Here is a 23,772-nt window from a genome sequence, read left to right on the forward strand (position 1 = left end):
GGAAAATGGAGTTGACAGGTAAACATAAAAACAAAACACTAAAAAAATATAGACTTACAGAAAAGATACCATCATTAGCTTAGAAAACAACCACCCAGAACAAGAGGAAGGTGACAGAGAAATCACTTGATATCAGACAGAAAAATGAGGTTGTTGAGAAAGACAAGAAAAGGTTCTTCTAATGTCCTGTCAAATGATGAGCTGAACATCAGTAGGCATACTTGGTGGAAGTCAGCTCTTAGAAAGTCTCAGCACACTTTGTTCTTATAAAAGACTTTATTAGCAGCCAGACTTTACAGCCCAGTATCTGTACATTATAATGTATATTCTGGTTATTGTGCTGTGACTGTCTCAAAAGGTCTGTAAAAAGGAATATGAATATGACTTTGGTTTGTCTGTTTCAAAGATGGGCCAGACATATATACCCTTGCAATACAATAAGTTATGATGTTGTAACCTATGCTCTTATCTAGTAAACTATTGTATTCAGAAAGCAGTCCATGGTTATTGGTGTGCAAAAACTGCATTAACACCCATGCATAAAAGAGAAACAGTGTCTGATCTATGTTCTGAAGCTTGGTGAAACCAGTAAAGGGGCTGTAGTGATGTGTAACTGATGAAAAGACGGTGCACAAGAAGATTGAAATGAAAGGAGAGGAGAGGTCACCGCTCAACGGTGAAGGTGGAGATGTGGAGGTAGATGGGGCAATGGTGGGGTGGGAGTAGAGCTCATACGATACCTAAGTTGACCGTGAGTTTGACGCGACCCCCATCCAACTCTAGCCTGAGCGTGTCGGCTGAGTCTCTGGAGGTGGTGGCCATGAGGAGGCCATAGGCCCGCTGGGAGCGAAAACGCAGGGAGACATCCTCAGCTTCAGTGTGCATGATAGTTGGCATCACCACCTTCATGTACATACTGCCATCATAGGAGAGGATAGAAGCCTCTGTGTGAGAGTCAGAAGCATAGAGAGATGTAAGCCATATTTTATGTCAACAGTGACATATAACCATATTACAAGCTGGGGCCTGATAGTCTGTGCATATTTACAGTTAGCCATGCCCATATCTTTAGGGCTGGTCCACAACTTTGATCCAGACTACGACTACATGAAATAAGGAAATATCCCAACAAACACTGGAGAGACTATTATGTTCTCCAGAGAATAATTGGTAATAACTTTGGTGGTTCTTTTACTTTTTATCTACAGCCTCAGGGCTTGATAGATAGATAAATAGACAGATAAATAGACAGACAGATAGATAGATAGATAGATAGATAGACAGATAGATAGATAGGTAGGTAGATAGACAGATAGAAGAATAGACTTTGTTGTAAAATTACAGCAGGATTTTCAGTTCACAGTATTAATCTGTTACTTTTAAAAACAATGGTTTACTGTTAATATACTATGAAAATTTGTTAAATTACGCTCCAATGACCAGTTTTATACAGAACTGCAGTGTATTCCTAAAATACAGCGCTTTACTGTGAAGCGCTCGTCCAAGGTATCATGCAGTATTTTTTGAATTTGGGGAGGAGCCATTTCACCCAAACTGCACATGTGAAGCTGGATACACTCTTTTCTTCATCCATCTCCATCTTACTAATTGTTTGGTGAGCAGCAATTTTATTTTATTCACAGATCAGTGTACAGTTCTGTTTGTATATCTAAATAAGTGCACGTCATGACATAAGGATGAAGCAGCTAGAATTTCGAAGATGATTGCCTGTTTATCAGACAACAAATGAAGCTCATTGTTATTTACATCTAATTTAATGTGTGCACACAAGTTTTTTGTCGTGAATTCATGAAGCACATTACAAGTCTTGACTTAGTAAACCTTTTACGGTACAGCCTAAGAAAGTTACTTCAACAGTTTAAGTGAGAGTAAGACTTCAGTGCACGTTGGTTTTTGGATGGTAATCCAGCAGTGCAGATTTAAAATGTATGGAAAGGTTATTATCAAGCCAACTATGTATTTTGAATGGTAGTATCTATTTTAAAAAATGTGTTGAAGAAATTAGCACAATTGGGTATATCAGTTTTTACAAGTAGACTCATGGTCACATGGTCATGATACATCAATTTTTGTGTGGGATACTATTGAAATAGATGGACAGAGCATTGATAATGAATTAAAAACAATACAATTTCTTAACCAGTACTGCACATTGCAAAACTCAACACAATTGATAAAAAAAATTGACACATTCTTTTAAGTTTCCGGTAAAATGTTGCGAGGCTGTATTCAATGCTGGATGGAATGTCTTGAGGGCCACATCATATGTGAGGGATCCAGCTCCAAGAAGAAGACCATGTACACTCCAAATCATCCAAAGGTTAGATTATCAGTAAAACATGTATTTTTATTATCTTTTCACTACATGCTTTTGCACATCAATACATCTGCTGCATTTAATTGTGTTGTTAACCTAAAAAAAATTAGATTTCAGAACTTTCAGAACTTGATTTCTACTCAGTGTCTGAAGAAACTCTACTATACTATTACATTGTAGTAAACTCAGAGAGGCACAAGGCTGGACAGGGCAAAATCATATCATGGAAAGCTTCCAAAGTCACCAGTCAGCAACAGTCAGTCCCCATGCATCCACTCTGCTGAGGAGTCTTGATGGTGAGTTTACTCAATGCCATTACTCACATATATTTAACAAAACACCAGCTTGTCTATTTCCTCTAATTCTTTCTCCCTTTCAGTCTCACCCTCCTTCTCTTCCTCACTCTCACTTAAAGGTTAGAAAGTCTGAATTCCTCTTCCAGTCTCTCATTATATATAGATATATATATATGTTTTTTTCTCAATCATTCTTTCACTCATGACATCACTTATTATCACACCTTGTATCCTTTCTATCTTTCTCTCTCTTATTTGGGTTCTGTTTCTGAAACTACAAATATAAAAGTATGAGTGTTGGAGGCTGGGATATTTAGTCTGGCTGATTGGTTAGTTCAGGGCTTGGGATATTTTTTCATTGGATTTTCATGTTAATAGTCCCAATTATTAACAGGAAATGAGGGACACGCACTGATTTTTTTATGTGAGAAGTTGCAGTGAAGGTTATTTTGGAACTCATCTCTCTCCGTCTTTCTCTGTTTCTCTCTCCTGCAGTGAAAGGGGCTACCCAGGCTGGATTGAGAGAACCGGTGCCTTCGAGTGGGCCATAAGTCAGTCAATACTTTAACATGCAACTGTTTTGCAGGTGCAGTTCAACGTGAAGTGCAACAAGAAGCTGTGCATTGTTTTGTCTTTGTATTGTATTGACATGATTGAAAAATCAATGATTTAGCTCATTTGTCATTCCTAAAGAATGTATTGATTTAGTTTGCATTCTGTGCTTGGCGCTGTCTTTTGACAGAGCCTTTGCTTACAACACGTAATGCGAGTATGTGAGTAGTAATGTGAGTATTCAGATGTGTAAAACTTGCCATGTCAGTATGATTTTAGGTAAAAATAATAGGTTTGTATAAAAGTGTGTAAAAAAATACTAAATATAACTATATAACAAAATATTAAATTAAATGTAAAATGTAAATGAAATAGATAAACAACAGCTATATAATGTATTTTTGAACAACTGTAAAATACTGTGAGGGAAAAGAGCTCATACAGTTTTTTCACTGTTAAAAAAAAGTTAATTATATGGTAATATAATTGCAAACCTGCTGCAAATTCTTTACTGTTTTTCTTTTTTTTTTTTTTTTTTTTTTTTTTTTTTTTACAGGGAAATGGTTTCCAGTGTAGGTATTAAGAGCTCATATGACAGAACAAAGCTCTTGCTAAAACAGACCCTTCTGCACATGGTTAATCTATAACTAGAGGGAAGGGCGATAGAGTACTGGTGGAGTGGATGATCTGGATCTTGAGTTTTCTGGGTATGTTCCGAGTATTGATGAAAACATTACCTGCAAGATTTCTGATGATTTGCTCAATAGTTATAGAGTTAAGTCTATTAGAGTGTTGAGCCTCACCCACTCTAAAATGTATTGGTCAATATCTTCAAAATACAAAGAGATATCAACAAGCTTTCAAACAAAGATCTACAGACAGTTTGGTACAAATTTGACTTCTGATTTAGGAGGAGATGTCAAATACGTGTTTTCAAAAAATTCAAAATGTAGGAAAATTTTACCATGGGACCTAATGGTTTTTGTGTAAAGAGCACTTTAAGCTGCACTCAAATTTCAAGCCAGTCAGACTGTCCTTTCAAAAATTGAATTTTTGGGCCTTAATTATAGCACCCTCATCTGACCTATTGGCATTGTATTTCTTTTTAAACTTTTGCCTACAACTTCAAATCATTGGTGAAAATTTCATGCGTCTACAATGTACCATCTCACAGGAATTTACAAAAACATTTCTGAATTTTAAAAAAAGGAAAACTGTAATTGCTGCACAGCAAAGGGTCCTCTTTTTGAGGACCAAGAAGAAGATAAAGTCTATAGCTAAAAGTGTTCAGAGGAAAGGTAGGATGAGGAAAAGGGAAAGGGAGAAAACAACAAAGATAAATAACAAACCCATGAGAATGCATCAGTAGCACATTCTGGGCCAAAAAAAATATCATTAATCCTTGAAATATCTTTGAAATCATGTATTTCTAGCCCACACAGCACAATGTCTGAAGAGGTAAAAGCATGTTTAATCTGCACAACCCGGGACTTAAACTCACAGCCTTTAGGCACCAATAATATATTGTCTTCATTTTTGTACTGTTACAAAAATGACTAAAGGAAAATGTAGCATAAGGAAGCATTGTTCACATATACATCTACATATATGAAGCCAAATAACAGCATTAATTAAAAAGATATTATGCAATCTCGACTATCTCTGGCTCCTAATAATTATATTTTAAAATGTCATTGAAATTTCACTTGAAAGATAATTCTAGGTGAAATGTACACTCCGTATCAGATAGTCCACTGATGCCCTACAACTTTTCTTTTCAAAAGAAAAAAAAAGAGATTTAGGGGGGAAATAATATTCAGCGGCCCACAGGATGAAGAAAGAGAAAAAAAATAGATATAGAGATATGGTCAGAAAGCTGTAATTTGATATGCTAAAAAGCAGTAGGAGCAATTTGTGGGGGTTGGAGATGTGTTAATTAGTTTCCAACTCTGATCAGTCTTTATTTAATATTTTTGAAGAATCCCACAGAACAGACATGTGTGGTGGTTGCAGCTCCACGTGCCTCCTCGCCAACACCATAGCATGTTTCTGCAGCTCTAAACCACATGCCAGATTTATTTAAATGGAGTTCAGGAAGATGTAAACATTATTTCAAGTTGAGTTTCAGTTTATAAAGACGTGAAGCAATAAGGTGTCTGTGTCTGCCCGTACTGGGCAGTTAGTAAACTTGAATCAGCCAGAGAGTCAGAGAGACATGGTGTGATTTTAAGCCAAGTTGTTAAGTTTAATTGTGGGTTATTACCTTAATTACGCTGGCTATATTGAGATGTTGTAATAGTGGTTTAATTTCACAACTGTGGCAAGCAATTTGAAAGCTTAGTAAGACACTATTGTCACCTGTCTGTCCACGAAGACTGGTCAGGATAGGGTGGGTTCATTAACTGTGGCGGCTGTAACAAGGTGATTTGTCGAGGGACTGGGAGGGGCAGGACATAAAAACAGTTGCCAGGCCCGTAACTTTTAATTGAGAATTGATGCCATGCGTTATTGCCATGTTCTTCACCTGTGACCAATTATCCCCACTCCCTTGTATATTCTGTCTGCCAGTTTGTCTTAGTACTTTGTATCTGGTGCTCCAGCATTGTCCCCTGTTTTGCTGGTTATTCAGACCCCTGCTTGTTGTTTTTTTATTTTTTTGAAATCACCTTTTGCCTAGCTCTTTTCAGCCTGTTCCATTTCCAAAGTTGTCACATATCGCCGCTTTGACAGTGCTTTCAGCATAGAATCCAGAGACAATAAGCCACTTTCTGTGTCTGGATAGCTTCAGTTGAGAACACAGCTGGACAAAACTGGTCCTGGTGTTATTATATGACAGCACCAGCCACCGCAGCCTGGTATGAGCACAGACAGCATCTCTTGACAGCACCTTTTTCTACATCTTACCATGCACCTTCTTCCTAAACCTAACCATCCGTTCCCTTGTTCCCTAAACCTAACCCTCTGTGCCAGCATGTGCATTTGTTGACATCCCTTGTTGGTTGCTATGTGCTCTCTGTTGCGCGAACATAAACATATATAGTGTAATCCCCCCATGTGTAACATCACAGTAGCGGCATCCCGTAACATAAATAACAGATGCATAAGGATACCTAGCTCTTGTGTTGTCTTGAGGCTCAAAAATGACCCACCATAATGTTTAACAGCATAAAAAACCTCAAAATGAACTTTTTTCAACTTGGATTTCCATGACTTTTCCTAGAACAACCCCAATACTTGAAAAGTGTAGCATTGCCTTTGTTAATATTCCCATGAAAGCTATACACCAACAGGGTAAAAATCTTGTTTTGGAGGTCATTTTTGACAGTTACAAAATTATTTTCCAATCACAAAATGCAAACAATATTGAACAAAGTAAACATTTCTTCAAAGCATTGTTTAGTAATAAGCAATACAGTCAGAGGCTATTAAGGTGCTGCAGATGACAGCACACCCAGTACTCTCTTTACTGAAGCCATGAGTGCACATTTCACTGCCCAGCAGGCTCATAGATCAGATTTTTTCAGATGTCCAGGAGAAACAAGAGAACGACAGAGAGCATGACTCATCTTTAGATGAAGAAGAAATTCCCCAAGGTAAAAGAAAAACATTTTTTGTCAAAGAGCAGAAAAATAACATGGTACTTGTTATCATATGAAAACCAGGGCAGGAAAAAATGTCATAAGGATCACTCCAGGGCCCACATTCAGTTGCCCATGCCCAGGATATCCCCTCAACATTCAGTGTGCTTATCACACCAGCCATATAAAAAAATATTCCTGGGGATGACAAATTTGGAGTGGACCTGCCTGGCATATAGGTCTGCTGATCTTAGCGAGTGTGTGTAGGTTCAGCATCTAGTCTTTGGGATGCAGAGAGTGGAGGGGCGATTTTCCATGCAACACTTTCTCAAGAATGATGTGATTTGATAATCACGAGTCAAGACCTGAATGATACCCTTCGGGACCTGCTGAACTGTTTTGTCTTCATTTACTTGGACGATATCTTCATCTTCTCCCTGGACAAAAAGACTTGTGTGCAACATGTTTGCCAGGTCCTCCAGCATCTTCTCAACCACCATGTGAAGGCAGAAAAATGAGTTTCATGATACCACTGTTTCTATGCTGATCTTTATAGTGTGCCCTGGCAGCATCCACCAAACTTACAATACTTCTTATGCTTTGCTAATTTTTACAGAAGATTCATATATAACTTAAGCACTGTGGCTGCACTTTTTCATGCCCTTACTTCTTCCTGAATTAAGTTTCAGCGATGCCTTCTAGCAGATCTAGCTTTCAGGAGGCTGAAGAAGAAGTTCAGTACCCATGCTAACTCTCCCCCCGGTATCTTCCTTCACACTGTGTTGTTGAAGCCCTCACTTCGGACATTGAGACTTAAGTCAAGCAGGCCGTGGGTAATACCCCTGTGCTGGATGGCTGCTCCCCAGAGAGAGGGACCAAGCTTTGTGTCTCTCTCTGTCTGCTCCTAGGACATCCACTGGGTCCATACAGGTCTCTTTCCCTGCCATCATGGAACCAAGCAGACAGTCTATGTGATCAAATAGTGGTTCTGGTGGGCAAACATGGAATGGGAGGTCAGGGAGTTTGTGGCAGCCTGTCCAGTCTGTGCCCACCAGGGGCCCCCGGTTCATCTCCCACTGCATCGGTAAGCTTGACATACAGATACCATCTACAAACTAATGGTCAGATGGAACAGATGAACCAGGAGCTGAAGACCTACCTGTGCTGCCTTGCCACCCACAATCCAGCCTCTTGGACAAAAACATCATCTGGGCTGAGTATGCTCATGATACACTGCCGTGCTCTGCTTTTGGTCCCTATCCTCTTCAGTTTGCTTATGTTTACCAACTGTTAATGTTCCCAGAGCAGGAGACTTGAGTCAGCACCCTCCCTGCCCTTGCCCTTATTCATTGCTGCTGCTGCACCTGTAGGTTGGCACTACAGCACTTAAGGCCTCTGCTTGTTGAGTGAGACTGATCGGCAACAGGATCCATACTATCGAACTGGCTCTCCTACGAGAACCTTCCTTTGTGACTCTGTGGAAACACCAAGTTGGCCCCAGTTTGTGGGTCCTTTCCCCATTTCTTAAAGTCATTAGCCCCAAGGCTGTGTGTTTCAAATTCCCTAGATCCTGGAAGATTCATCAGACATTCCATGTCAGCTGCCTCAAGCCATTTAAGAAGAATTCACAGGTTCCTGCCTCCAAATCCCCACCCCCACCGCTAAGATTGTTGACAAGGAACCTACCTACTCTGTCAAGCGTTTTCTGGCAGTACATCGGTGTGGTCAAGGTCGTCAATACCTGGTGGATTGTGAGATTGTCATTTTGTACCTGGACCTTATCACCAAAATGTATCACCATAATCCTGATGGGCCTCAGCTGTCTTTGCTGGTTATTTAGATCACTGCTTGTATTGGGATTTTTTTTTTATCTTCCCCTTTGCTATGACCTTTTTTGCTGATTTTAGATTTTCCTACTGAACCTGTCTTCCATGTCATGCTCTTGAGTCCTCATCTCTGTGAACCAGACTTGTCATATAGTAGTAATTGTGATAAGTGATTAATTAGTGATTCATACGGTCCCATAGCTTGATGGAGATCATTGCAGAGTGTTCTGCAATATCCTTTATTCTTCTCATAGCTTCAGAAAGCATGTAACTTTTGCACAATTTTCGGTTGCACTTAATTCCAGTTCTTAAAACCCATCACTTGAAAAAAAAAAAAAAGATGCAGTCAATCAATAATACCTTTAGTGGCATATTGTTTGTTGTTTTGGTACGCAGCTATTTCTTTTTGAGGTATCACACAGAACTGTATATTGTCAATAATAGTCCCAATAGGATAATCCACCTGAAAGATACTTTCCTCAGTAGAGTGAAAACATTCCTTTTGGGACTTTATGCTGTCACTAGTCCAAACCTTCACAGTCTTGGTTTGGGATTTACTACATTTGGAAATAGTTCTGTAAGAAGGCATTGGGTGCACTGTATTATAGTCTGAAGCATCATTCCCACTGCACGAAAAACCCAGCTAACACTTGTTGACATCTGGCTTTTTAATGCAATGGGAATGCGTACGGCAGCATTCACACCCGGGTCAAATGATTGTGCAGTAGACACGGGCGGTAACACGCGGTAATTTCAGCACCTTAACCAGCGAGATGCAATGGCGCACTGTCACTAATTACGGTCTGTGTCCTCTGAAGCAGCGCTAAAACATTGTTTCAAATTAGTTTGCAATGAGTTTGAAAGGGGGACATAATAAGTATAAGATAAATAATGAGAAGAAACACAGAAAAGTTGTCAAAGACCTCTGTTCCTGCTGCTGTCTACTGTTTACCTGTTCTCCTGCCTATCCGTGACATCGCACCGACTCACCAACGAAACAATGCACACACGCACACACACATGCCAGCTGACAGAAAGGCCAACTCGCACTCCAGCGGTAAATGCAGCAGTGTGAATACAGACATTTAGCAGGTTTAAAAAACCTGCATGCACCGGCTAATTGCAGTGGGAATGAGGTATGACTCTGTCAGCAAAGGTTTGGCTCTTCTGTAAGCATTGTTGACATTGCCATAACATTGATTGGATCAGTGTTTTGTCCTCTTGTGTCTTGCATTTAATGTATTGTTTAAAGCCAAGGAAGTGACAGTTCACGATCCGACTAATTAAGTTCCTCTAGAATTAAAATTGGGCCCTCAGGGGTGCATAGCCATTGCTGGTGGATGCAGTCAGTAAGTTGAGAGGCTGCACTTGCAGTGTGGCGGAATAGATGACTCATGGTTCTCATAGCGGGCACAGTCATCTGCAGCTCATCCATTTTCCTCTGCAACCCTCTATGGCAGGGTTGTCAAAGTTACGGCCCATGGGCCAGATCCAATCTGCCCAAGGTTCCAGTGCAACCTGCCAGAGGTTCCAGTTCAGCCTGCTGGATGATTTCACAAAGTGTGAAAATTGCAGAGAAATAATTTCCATTTTTTAAAATAAATTTAGCTGTAGTTTCCGATTTGTCTGCTGGAGGGCAATAGTGAAGGAAAGCGGAGGCTACATGAAGGCCTACTCAGTGCCATAAGGTAATGCATATAGGCTACTGTCAATGCAGGCACTGGGAAAATGTTTCCGTCAAAGAGGAGAAAAGTGGATGTGGAGTGTCGGGTGTTTCGGGAAAATCGGACAAGTTCATGTTTATTCATGGAGGTAAATGGAAAGCCTGTATGCTTGGTATGTTTCTAGCCCTTTACCGTGCTCAAGGAGTATTGCTAATGAAATAGAAACATCATCAAAGCCATACTTTGACGCTGAGTTTGTGAAAACATGCATGCTGAAGGCTGCAGAAATTGTGTGCCCTGACAAGCATCAGGCTTTCGCCAACATCAGCCTGACCAGGAACTCTGTGACAAACAGGTTTTCAGATCTTGCTGGAGATTTGAACTACCAACTTCTGGACAAAGTCACATCATTTATTGCATTTTCGGTTGCAATTGATGAGAGCACAGACATTACAGATGTTGTTCAACTGGCTATAGTCATTCGTGATGTTGATGAGACATTGACTGTCACAGAGGAGTTCGTTGAGTTGGTACTGATGACAGATACACAACAGCAAATTACATTTTTTACTGTCTGGCTTGAGCGCTGGACAGGATCGGGGTGGACTGGGCCCGCGCTTTCAGCTTGGCTACAGATGGTGCACCATCAGTGATCAGGTGTTGTGACAAAATTCAGAGAGAAAGTGCAAGCCGCAAATGGCGGGCAAATTATCAGTATCTCTTGCCAGGGTACCCCAAACTGACCGCATTGGCTGCAAAAGTTTGTCAGTCAGTCAGTCATTTTCTGTAACTGCTTGTCCTCATAAGGGTTGCGGGGGGGCTGGAGCCAATCCCAGCTGTCATCCAGCGGACAGCGGGGTACACCCTGGACAGGTCGGCAGACTATCGAAGGGCTGACACATACAGACAAACAACCATACACGCTCACAGTCACACCTAAGGGCAATTTAGAGTCACCAATCACCCTGAGCTGCATGTCTTTGTGTAACAGAGTTTGTATGTAGTGTTTGTTTCCACTTGCTGTAATGGCTGGATGAGGATAGATGGCTCAATGGCGCCCCCCTCTCAGGCAGTTGACAAATGCTTCCTGCTACTTGAAAACACTGCCAGTTAATGAGAGACGTGACCGAGGTGAGTTGTTGAACGCAGCACTCTGTACAAATTAAGTGTATTACTGTCTGGTTACTGTCCTGTATAAGCATAAATGCACTCTGACTCATGGAGATGTTCTTGTGAAGAGTTACGAGTGAGTCGCGGCACTGTTGCGCACCGAAATGTACATTTAACAGCATAATGCACTTTCTGAGTTAGCTAGTTAGCCTTTGTGCTAACAGGCGCTATCCCTTTTGTAGCATGCTGCGTGTGAGCTGCCTTTTGAGCCAAACTACATGACTGACCAGTACATATCCTGTTCCTGTTCAGGTACACATTCATTGTTATTTTATTTTATATGTGATTTTGTATTGTGAGAACACGGCCAGTTAATGAGAGACGTGACCGAGCATGCTGCGTGTGAGCTGCCTTTTGAGCCAAACTACATGACTGACCAGTACATATCCTGTTCCTGTTCAGAATAAACGACAGCATGAACTGTAAGCGGGTATCCTGTCCATCATTTAATACAACACAACGCAGAGTCTGGGTTTGAACCAGCCGGCTTCAGAAAAGTGCAGCTGCGCATGGTTACATTTGGACTGTGGGCGGAAGCCAAAGACCCCGGAGAGAACCCACGCAGACACGGGGAGAACATGCAAACTCCACACAGAAGGGCCGAACCCTGTTCCAACTGGGTTTTGAACCAGGGACCCTCTTGCTGTGAGGCAACAGTGCTAACCATGATGCCACCGTGCCGCCCTGCCAAAGTTTGAACAAGCTTTTTCTATAATGAACAAAACAAAACAAAACTGTGTTCAAAAGGCTTACACACAAGCACTTAAATGCCATTCTGAAACTGACTACTGCTCAAAATATGACACCTCAAATTGATAGACTTGAGACTAAGAGGTGCCAGGTTTCACAAGCAAAACAGTAGTCTAGCCTACTTGTACAAAATGCTGCTTCGGAGGCTTTTCCACCTAGTTCTCTGAAGAAAAAACAAACAACGAATAATAGGCCTTGTTATTGTAGTCATATGATTGAACATATTTACAGATATAGACACATTAGTTTTTTGTACTTAACACTGATTGAAAATGGAAAACTGAGATGCTTAAATTGATCCCTTTTCTATAAAATATCAGGCTGTTCCTCTTCATTGTAAGATGTTAAATTTTCAGTTGCACTTTATTGAATGTGCAAAACAGGATACATTGCACTTATTCGTGTTCTTCACACCTCAGGCTGTTATGGTTTGCATTATTATTAATTATTTTTATTATTTGTTTACATTGTGAACAAGAATGTACAGTGACTTCTGTATAATAAAATTCAAAGACAAGTCAAATATGTTGTTATTTATAAGTTTTTAAGCAATGGTTTTACTAGTTCGGCCCTCTCCAGATCAAACTGGGCTGCATGTGGCCCTTGTGTTAAAATTAATTTGACAACTCTGCTCTTTGGCATTACTTTTTATTTTTTGGGGAACAACCCAATTTAGTGGGAGCTTAGGGTCTATGATAATATATCCATCATAAAATTTGCCCCCCTCCCCCTCCCAAGCTAGACTGTGGTTTGTTGCCTAAGGGCAAGGGGTACTAAAACAACAAGGTTTTCTATGTTGCATATATTCATTAATCACTGCTCAGCCGAACTGAGAAAGTTTATTCCATGGGGCTTGAAAGGAGGAACTGACCTCCTGATGTCAGATTCAGGAGGAGCAATGCAGATTCCATCCTGAGTGGACAGCTCTTTACTCTTGCAAGGCTGCTGTAGCGGTCATGGAAGATTGCTCCATGACCTAAGAAAGTCCTAGTCTACATGTGTTTTATGGATTTGGGAAAGCTTAAGTGGTCGGGATGAGAGTCAGCACCTCCAAATCTGAGGCCATGGTTCTTTGCTGGAAAATGGTGAATTGCCCCCTCTGGGTTGGGAGAGAGTTACTGTTCCAAGAGAAGGAGTTCAAGTATCTCAGGGTTTTGTTCACAAGTGAGGGTAGAATGGAGTGTGAGATAGACAGACGGTTTGGGGCGGGTGATGTGGGCTCTGGACCAGACTGTTGTGGTGAGAAGGGAGCTGAGCCAGAAGGCAAAGCTCTAAATATACCAAGTCCATCTATGTCCCAACCCACATCTATGGTCATGAGTTTTGGAAAGTGACCAAAAGAAAGAGATTGCGGATACAAGCAGCTTAGCTCTCTAGGGTGTCTAGGCTCAGCCTTAAAGATAGGGTGAGGAGCTCAGACATCTGGAGGGAGTTCTGGGTAGAGTCAAAAGGGGCCAGGTGAGGTGGTTCACGCATTGTATCAGGATGCTTTGTGGGTGTCTCCTGTGAGAGATGTTCTGGGCACGTCCAACTTGTAGGAGGCCCTGAAGAGGACACAGAATATAATGGTGGGATTATATATCTAATGTGACCTAGGAACACCTCAGAGTCCTCCAGGAGGGGCCAGAAAGTGTTGCTTGAGTCAGATGATTGGAGGGAAGGTTCGGTCTTTCCTCTCCATTGGGAAATGCTGCTGAAATGCTTATCCTTTTCCCCTCCCTGAGGGTCTCTCCTTGGGGCAGTTTTACCCTTAGGCAGGTTGGGAGATTGCAAGGTCCCACAGCACAAAAAGCCAACAGTGCATCGCTGGTTTATGGGAGTGCCAGGTAGTGTTAGGTGTGGTGAAAGAAGATCCAGGATAAAACAAAATAATATAAAACAACATAAACTGTAGCACTGGACAAGAGTCCAGGTCGCAGCTGTACAGGTATGAACTTCGGGCAAGTGCAACGTTTCTGTGGGAGTATAAACACTGTTGCATTATCTCTCTGACTGAAACCTGGCTTAAAGACCACGATTTGGGCACTGATCTGGAAATCGAAGGTTTTGGCCAGCCCTGGCCCTTGGATCGGGACACACACCTGCCTGGCAAATCTTAGGGAGTGGGTGTATGCCTGTATGTAAATGAGCGCTGGTGCAAAACTGTAGTCGTTCGGGACAGTATGTGCACTCCTGATATTGAACTCATATCTGTTTCACTTCGCCCATTTTACTTGCCCCAGGAATTCCCTCAACTGTTTGTCACAGTTGTTTACATTCACCCAAAGGCAAATGTGGATAACGTCACAGCTACTTTGTCCAAGACTGTGCAGCGTCTTCAGTCCTTATGTTCCGATGCTCCCAATTTTATTATGGAAGATTTTAATCACTGATTAATCACCAAGAGCTTGAAACATTTCTTCCAATACATTACCGGCCCAACTAACTTGTAAAAAGAGAGATAAAGCTAGCTTAACTCAGGTACAAAAGTTAAGTCGAGAGGAAGCTTAATAAAGGCCACTCAAGGTCTGCTTGGAAAGGAATAAAATGCCTGCTTGGGATGCAGTACAAGGACAGGAGAGTATTCAGTCCTGGGAAGCCTGATGATGTACTGGCTGAAGAATTGAACATATTCTACTCTCGATATGATATTCATGATTTTAATGATGAGCTTTCTCATTTTAGACATAGGCCTGCAGGATGTGAAACCAAAATTAATGAGGTCACTGTGTGTAAATCTTTTAGTCGTACTAAAGAGAGGAAAAGCCCTGGTCCTGATGGCATAGGGGGAAAATTATTGTGTGTTCCCGATTAAGTGTTGTTATTATTAAGCGTAATTATTAAGTGTTGTGCCTGGCAACTGGATGGTATTTTGTCATATATTCTCCAGTCCTCCTTGGAACAGCACAAAGTTCCTTGCATGTGGAAGGAGTCTATTGTGGTGCCATTGGCAAAGGTCAGGTCTCCTAAGACACTGAATGATTATTGCCCTGTGGCCCCAACATCCCTTGTTATGAAGACATTTCTGCCCACATTTGGAGAACACAAATATATACAAATGCTCTTTGGGATTCTCAATAAACAAAGTCTACTTCACACTAGTTGATTGTTTGGTATTGTTCTCTCTGGCGTGACCTCACAATAACATGACTTTGGGGAGTACACACAAGTTAATTCTAGTAAGCTGTGTTCTTTAAAGAAACAGCATTCTTAGATTAGATCCACTTTGTGTACATCTGTATGTATGTTGTTTTCAACACTATTACCTCTGCCTTGGAGATAATATCAGTATACCCTAAAGTTTATGCAAGAGAAGAAAGCATTTACCTCTCTCACAAGTACGTGACCAGTAGCCAGTGCCAGTGCAGTCGCAGATGAATCGATTCCAGCCCTCTTTGCAGACACCTCGGTTTTTGCATGGGTAGCTCTCACACTGCTTTCCCTGTTGCTTGTTGCAGGAGGGTTTGATGCCAGCGCCATTTTGTGCCTCAGCAATCTGACGGATGTCTTTGCTTCGGCCGTCAATGAAAAGGTCACGGATACAGCCCACATAGCCATAGTTGAGCATCGCTGTCCAGAGCTCGGTGGGCAGAATGAGGCTGGTGCGGTCACTGGGAAGCCCACCCAAGTACATGTCACCCTCCAAGTCCAGAATCTCGCTCTCACCACTGGCTGTGAATGGGGTTCTTCTGCTGTTTACGGAGATGGTTCCTGTGATGGGAATGGTTGGAATACAGATCAGGTGCAGAGTGTGGTTGCTGTAACTGTTTTAGTTCAATGCGTTTCAGAATTAATTCAGTTCATTCAAATTTTTGCTGTTTAAAGAAGCAACAACAAATCTTCAGCAACATCTTCAGAAGTCAAAAAATCTCAGTAGAATTTAAGGAATATTGAATTATTATTTATAAGTCAAGATTTGACTTGCAATTTTGACTTGACAAGATCTGACAAGATTTCACCTTTTTGTATTTTGTAAAGACAATTCTTGTACGGAAGTAAATTAAAAAAAATCCAAAACAAAAAAGATTTGAGATTTTTACAGCGTAAAGAAAATTGTTATTCAAAATCTACTACAGCTAGTACACCTCACTGATTGACAGTACAACTGACCTGAGCGTCCATCTCTCTGGATATCAACGTGATACCAAGCACCATCATTGACCTTTGTCTGGGTAGCTTTCACCTTGATAGTCCCTGAGCCCATGTCCAACAGGAGGTACAGGCTGCCATCCAGCAGCTCTACTGCAAAAAAATCCACCTGGACAAGGTCAAAAAAACATATCAACAAATGATTAACTATCAATAAAAGTTAAAATTATTGTTCAGAATAAGAGGAATGCAGGATGTGGTTCTTGTCTGTGGATATTTGATTTGCAGAACAGTGTCCTGCAAACAAGAGCATAGGTTTGCATATGGACAACAAAGACATGCTCACATCAAAACTTTGGAAAGAGAGAATTTTCCATACCAATATTTGAGAGGACTCTTTTGCATTCTAACAGGCTTGTGCAAAGAACTACAGGAAAAATTGCGTCACGTATTGATTCAGTAGCGGACAGTGCATTTAATTTTTTATTGAGAGTCAATCCCATGTTATACCTGATTGAAAGTGTTTCATTTAGTTTTGCTTTACCACCTCCAGAGCCAAGCTTTTCCTCACAGCACCAAAGTGTCTAAATTGACAGTTGTTCAGTGGTGGAAAGTGACTTCTTTAAACTGCTACTTATTCGGGGTTTCATTGGATGGAATTCATTAAATCGCTCTGGGATTTGGCTTCAACACGGGGCAACCCTTTTTGTGATCAGGCATCACGCAAAAGGTCACCAATTGTTAATGTATGGCTATCAGAAATAACTGATAATTACTCAAAATAATAATTAATTATGTTAAATAATGTGACTTAATTTACATTAGATCACCTCATGGAGCACCATTCCAGGAAAGGGATCAATAAATTATGTCTCAAAATACACAAAATTATCAATTTTGAGATCAATAATTTAATTAATAATCATAACCAAAATTACCACATTGATATTAAAGAGTGAAGGATACAGTAGTTAGTGATTTACTCACTTTTGTACAATACTAAGCAGACAGCAAATATGATTCCAAAATACATTTATTCAAAAAGCAAGACAATGCAAGACAAAACACACAATGTATTCTAACAGCTAATACATTCATGTATATATACAAGTGTGGATGTATAAATGTGGGTGTGTGTGAGAGAGAGAGAGTGAGAGAGAGAGAGACAAAGAGAAGGTGTGTTTGTGTGAGTGTGAACACACCAAAAGGGAAAGGTGAACTGACTAACAACAGAAGCTGCAACAAGATGCTAGATTCAAAGATGGCCGAAGAGCGAAGAAGGCCTTAGCTGACCATGTGGTTGATCACACAAAGGAGCAAAGAAAAGACAGGAACTTTTAAGTTCCTTCTCTGTGTGCTTCTGCTGAGAGCCAATTTATGAGTGTATGTATGGCTCTAATATGTATATGAGGTGCCTTGGTTAGTAAAGGTATGTTAGATGCAAGACCCTGTCTGTGTGAAGCATGAACAAACTAAATCCCAACCTACTGATAACCTAATAACAAAGACACAACTCATTCAATAGCATTACATCAATACATGGTACACAAGATATGATGGACGATAAAGTAAATAATCTTGCTCAGCCTGTACGTATGTCCTAATTCTATGCCTAGATATTACTTGCTAATCCAGGAGAGGGAGAACAGTTCTTTAGGATGCTGGCTGAAGAAAAGAGGTTCTGATTCAGTTGCTTCTGTGTAGTTCCAGGGATCCAGGAGGAGGCTGGCCAGTCCTGGTGTCCTTACAGAGATAGCAGTTTAGTGCTAGCTTGGTTCCATTCTCCTTTTGGCTTGAGAAGTCTGTAAAGTCTCTTCAGGCTTGGAGAGTAGGGCTGAGACAAGGCTGCAACTCCTGCTGTGAGCTTAGGTGTGGAAGGGGGGAAGGGTAGAGCAGGTCCTCCAGATCTGCAACATTCCTCAGAGGAGGTTTCGGAGCAAGAGCCAGAAGATCAGCAGTTGTGTCTCTTCTTGGCTGTGTGACATCCTAGGGGAGAATCTAACACTTAGGTGTTTGAACATCGGGTACACTGGAATGTTCAAATGGCTGTTCTTTGTTTGAGGAACAAAGAAGACAACAGTAGTCAGTTTGAAGAAGGCACTCATAGGACATGTGACACACGTCCAGTGTCAAGTGTCCAAATGAACGTATCATAAGTGGGATTTCCAGGTCCCTACAGCTCCATGGATCTCCATTCATCCAGTGCGCTGTTCTGTGATATCCTGTTAGTTATTGACAGGGCTTGGTTTCATGTTTTGGAAGCATTTATCCGTCAAGTAAAAGTGTTTCTCTCTGAAGGAGACAACAAGTATACAGTTGCAATTAGGATTTAATGTACAAAAAGTTTTGGACATGAGCAGAAATTTTTCTAAAACACATGAGCTTTTCAAGCCCAAGGGTTTATGAATAAATTCAAATGAATTATTTTTTAAATACATAGGTTATCATCAATAAGGACATTTCCACCATAAAGTGGTGCCGAAAACCTAACCAGAAATGGTGAGTTTTTTGCTCAAAATTCCATGGGGGAGGACCCTTAGTGCCCCCACTAATATGTGTACCTACCAATTTTGAAAACAAACCTATGCCCTCGTTGACAAATACACTATCAAGTCAAGCTGCAAATGTAAGCCAAAGAAAATAGAATCTGTAACTTGTATACATTCAGAGGTCAATGATAAGAGAGTTATTCACTTTGGGCAATTACAGAGCAACATAAAGAGCAACTTAACCCCCAAACCACTTTTTTTTCAGTTAAAAAGTAGTTCAGTAGTGTTGTTGATTGATTCAGGTCTTGTCATTTGAGTGCAAAGTATTCAAATTCTACATATTTTGTATGAATGTGCAGAGTGACTGCCCTTTAAAACTTGAAACATGCTCTTGCAGTTGAATTTTGTTATTGGCTGATTCTTGTAGCAAGAGCCTGCTTTCATCACCAATAGGGCCCCCTGTCGCCCCCCTCTCACCAACCAACTGCTTTGTGTGTGTGTGTGTGTGGGGGGGGGGGGTGCAGCGTCCCTTTTCACCTGGTGAGTGATGTGTGTGGACCAAGTGAGCTCTGCCGAGGTGCAGACTCCTAGGAATTTGAAACACTCCACTCTTTCAACCTCCTCCCCCAGGATGCAGTGGGCCGAGTGCTCAGCGTGACATAATTTCCTGAAGTCCATCACCACCTCTTTTGTTTTTGTCGTGTTGAGGTCCAGGTTGTTACAGAGGCACCATTCTACCAGATGTTGTACCTCCTTCCTGCAGACTGTGTCGTTGCTGTCTGTGATCAGTCCTACTATGGTGGTATCATCATTAAAGTTGACAATGATGTTGGAGGGATGGATGGGAGAGCAGATGGGTGTGAAAAGAGAGTAGAGGAGAAGGCTGAGGACACACCCTGCTCCTGTGTTCAGGACCAAGGTTTAGGACATGAGGCCTCCCACGCAGACATTTTGGGATCGGTTGCTCAGAAAGTTCAGTCTCCAAGTTCACTGTCAAGGTGCTCAACGTTTGAACCAGTTTGTGGGGGATTATGGTGCTGAATGCAGAGCTAAAATAAACTAACAGCATCCTTACATATTTGTTCTGCTGGTCCAGATGTGTAAGTACTGTGTGCAGGGCTGTTGTAACTGTATGGTTGGTTGATCTGTTGGTCCAGTATGCAAATTGGTGCTGATTCAGGTCAGCAGTAATGGCAGCTTTAATGTGTACGAGGATGAGTCTCTCAAAACACTTTGTAATGTTGGGGGTTAGAGCAACTGTGCCATAGTTATTCAGACAGTTCACTGCTGTTTTCTTGTGTATAAGGATGATTGTGGTTGACCTGAGGCAGGTGGGGACTACAGCCTGCTCTAGGGAGAGGTTGAAGATGGTGGGAAATATCTCTGCTTGTTGGTCCCAGGCCCTCAGACTCCATCCAGTCCAGCCGCTTTGCTGACGTCAAATCTGTGCAGGGTGGATCTCACCTGATGTTGATGTAGCTGTATGGCCTGTTCCCTCCCTAGTAGTGTAGGACAGATGTTGGCCTGACTCAGGTGTCAGTACACTAGCTGTTGATGTAGATGCACAGTCCTCCTCCACTGCTCTTACAGGAATGAACAGTCCTGCCTGCTAGCATTATAGCCGTATCCAGGGTGTTCCAGCCATGTCTCTATTCGTTACTGCCATCGTTATTACCATTATACAGCCATCCATGCTGTGCGAGGTAATCCGTAATCTTATCTCATCCATTTCGTTGTTGAGTGACTGGCCGTTGGCAAGAAAGAGACTTGGGATGGCAAGTCTGAAGTGGTTAGACTTTAGCCTAGCTCGTAGCCCTGCTCTCCTACCCGTCTTCTGTTTCTGGTGTCTCCGCTGTTTGCATTATATCCCCAGAAGGACAGTGATCCCACTGAGCTCGGGAGAGTGTCAAATCTCTGATGGAATACGGTTGTAAAAACACTCTTTGCAGTCGTTATAATCCACTACCTTAAGCGGCTGCAATCTACTGCACCATAGATGTGTATTAGATACTAAAACCAGAGAACATAACACAAAACAAAACAGCTGTCGAAGCATGCAGAGCTGCATTTGACCACACTGCATTCAAACAAACCAATCATAATGTTCTTGGGCATTACCAAACCAATTATGCAGTGATAGTGCTCTTGCAAAATAGTTTTGGGAGGTAACTTATTTAATGCCTGTCAAGGTTCTCAATGATGTAGGTCATATGTTATAAGATATAAATATAAAGTACAACGTCACTGAAATTGCTGTTTTGTCTTAAAGACATTTTGCCAGACATGGTTGCCTCTCACCTAATATTCGCAGATATACTTAGGATGCCATTTCTTAAGCGGAGTTAAAATTAGCAAGTGATCTTGCAGATGATAGACTGACCTTGGTGTTCTTCTGGCTGCGAGCAGCATCTTTACGCTCCTGAGGTTTGCCATGGGTGAACAGAATGAGACCATTGGGCTCAGTTGTGCGGAAATCAAAAGAGATGGATCCCATCCGTTTTGTGTTCCACTTTGGAAGGCTGATGTAGGCCTCGGGAGTCTCGAAAGAAATGGGGTCCAGCGTAGCAACATTCTCACACTTGTAGGACACCTCACCCTGGATTTTCATCTTAGGGTCCACAATGCGAGCTAGGCGAGACAGCTCAAGTCGGATGTCATTGTTCTTATACACCACCTGTGACAGGGCAAAGATAGCATATGAATAATTCTATTTTGGTATTGTCAAAGATAAATAAATTTACTCTTGTCATTTAACCAAGTAACTCTAATAAAACTCTTTCCAATAGAGTGCGGGTTAACATTGGTTAATACACACACTGTGTTTTAAGGATAAAGGTGATGTACATTTGTGGAAATTGATTCCTAATTAAACTCACATTTATTTAAAATCATGTCTATTGAGTTAGAGCCACTTTAAAGACAATGAATTTACTAAGAAAAATAAAAACACCAGCTGAAAAACAATTGTTTTTTACTGAAACATTACAGAGCTTTCAGCTGGGATTGTGCCTCCCAAAGCAGTTGTTTCTTTACCACGACACTGCTCTATTGCATGGGAGTTATGCCATCAAAAATGGGTATATTAAGCCAAAACATGATCTACATTTGGTTTTTTGAGCCTAAACCAAACTACAGGTTAACTACACCAGCTTTGAAACGTAAGGGAAAGTTTCAAGGTAACCACAACAAAAAATGTATGAGTGTAACATATTTGGAGACACCTTACTATGACAACATTTATTCTTGCAGTTGGGTTGGTGTTGCCCAGCTTGTTGAAATTTTCTACTTTTAGACATAGAATGGCTCTCATATTGTTTCCAGTAAAGCATTTTGTGTAAAAATAAAAAAAAAATAAAAAAAAACTGTCACAAAAAATTGCGTGATATGTTGGCGCACTATCAGCCTCCATCTTCATTCTCCCACAGTCTACTGAATAAACTCTGCAGACAAAGCACAGATCTGTCATACACACATTCCTCATATCCCTTGCAATAAAACTGTTTTTTTTTTATAGACACAGTGTAGTGAATCTCCTGCCAAAGATGGCAAGCTGATGAATGAAAACACTAAGTGGGCAATCTTTTATCACAGCTGCCCTAAATGCTATCAATAACAACCAGGGGGTGGGGGTGGGTGGGGGGAGGAGTCACAGGGGATGTGTGTGTAAATTGAAGTCCGCTCAAGTGGAAAATTGAAGGGCTTTTTTTTCTCTCTAATTCTCTGGTCAGAGAAACACCCTCTGTCTGGCTATATCCATACACAAAACAAACGCACCCTCTCCTCCATTTCACTCTCTTTTATATTAATGTCTCTTCTCCCACTCCTCGCCCAGGGTTCTGTCTGAGAATGCAGCAGTGGCTGATAGAGGGTAGATTGAGGCCTGGCTGAGATTATTGATAATCCACCAGAAGATTTGACAGTAAATCAACTCATCCTTTAAGGTGCTTGGGAACTGGATGGAAAATTGTCTTTTCCTCCTCTCACTCTTTTTTGGTTGCTTTTCTTTCTCTTTTTGTGGCATCCATTGTCCTCTCCCTACATTAATCATCTTATTCCCCTACCTCTACAAAAACAGCTGTTCCTTCTCTTGCTCTGATTGAACAGAATTACCTCGAGCAGTTCCACTGCTCTCCTACAAAATGAAAAGCAACAATAATTACTTGGGGTGTGGGGGGCTGATTTATAACAAATAATAGCAAAAGTAAAGCAAAGACCAGTAACATTTTCAGATACATTTTAATGGGACATCAGTAATTTATTTGGGTGGGGCCCCAGTACAGCACATGACACTCCAAAGAGATAATGACAGGCAGACCCCAGGAGGTGAGAGTGGGCAGACACATCTCTTTTACCCTCATCCTGAACACCGGAGCACCCCAGGGCTGCATTCTGAGTTCCCTACTGTACACACTCGACTGCATAGCCACTTCAGACTCCAACACCATCATCAAGTTTTCTGAGGACACCGCTGTGGTGGGCCTGATCACAGAGAACAATGAAAAGGCCTACCTGAAAGAAGGAGAGAACCTGACCTGCTGGTGTCTGGACAATAAGCTACTGCTGAGCATCAGCTAAACTAAGGAGAAGAAGCAGCAAAGGAACTATACCCTCTTTAGTCAGGTTGCTCTTGATGGTGCAAAAGTAGAAATTCTTCAGTATTTGACAGGACACCCAGAATTTCCTCAGGTGTTTCAGGTAAAACACTCTCTGCCTTCCTCACCACTGAGTCAGTATGCAGCGCCCAGGTCAGGCTCACGGTTATGTAGACACCAGGGTATTTGAAGCTGTCCACCCTCTCCACCGAGGACCTGCTGATATTGAATTACTGCTGGTACAGAAACAGAACAGAACAGGACCACACGGCACTGCAAAGAGTGGTTCGTTCAGTTGAACACACCATAGACACTGCTCTCCCCAACATAAAGCATGTTGATACCAGACACTGCAGATATCAGGCCATAAGCATAATTAAAGATCCTAGTCACCCAGATAACTGCCTTTTCTCCCTGTTGAGATCTGGGATACAATACCTGATGCATCA

At 41.5% G+C, this 23,772-nt stretch overlaps 1 protein-coding gene across 1 annotated transcript in view; it reads right to left on the bottom strand.

The window, feature by feature from the left end:
* The window catches only part of LOC121953201 (neurexin-3a), a 169,730-nt gene that overhangs the window by 97,374 nt on the left and 48,584 nt on the right, over window positions 1-23,772 (bottom strand). The window contains exons 4-7 of the mRNA XM_088087962.1: window positions 21,112-21,405; window positions 16,264-16,411; window positions 15,481-15,864; window positions 741-944 (exon numbers count right to left, since the gene is read on the bottom strand). Of these exons, the coding sequence (XP_087944088.1) occupies window positions 741-944; window positions 15,481-15,864; window positions 16,264-16,411; window positions 21,112-21,405 (1,030 nt within the window). The remainder of the gene's footprint in view (window positions 1-740; window positions 945-15,480; window positions 15,865-16,263; window positions 16,412-21,111; window positions 21,406-23,772) is intronic.

The sequence above is a fragment of the Plectropomus leopardus genome, chromosome 14, assembly GCF_026936395.1.
Source record: "Plectropomus leopardus strain MGB_pleo_1.0 chromosome 14, ASM2693639v1, whole genome shotgun sequence".
Lineage (NCBI taxonomy): Eukaryota > Metazoa > Chordata > Actinopteri > Perciformes > Serranidae > Plectropomus > Plectropomus leopardus.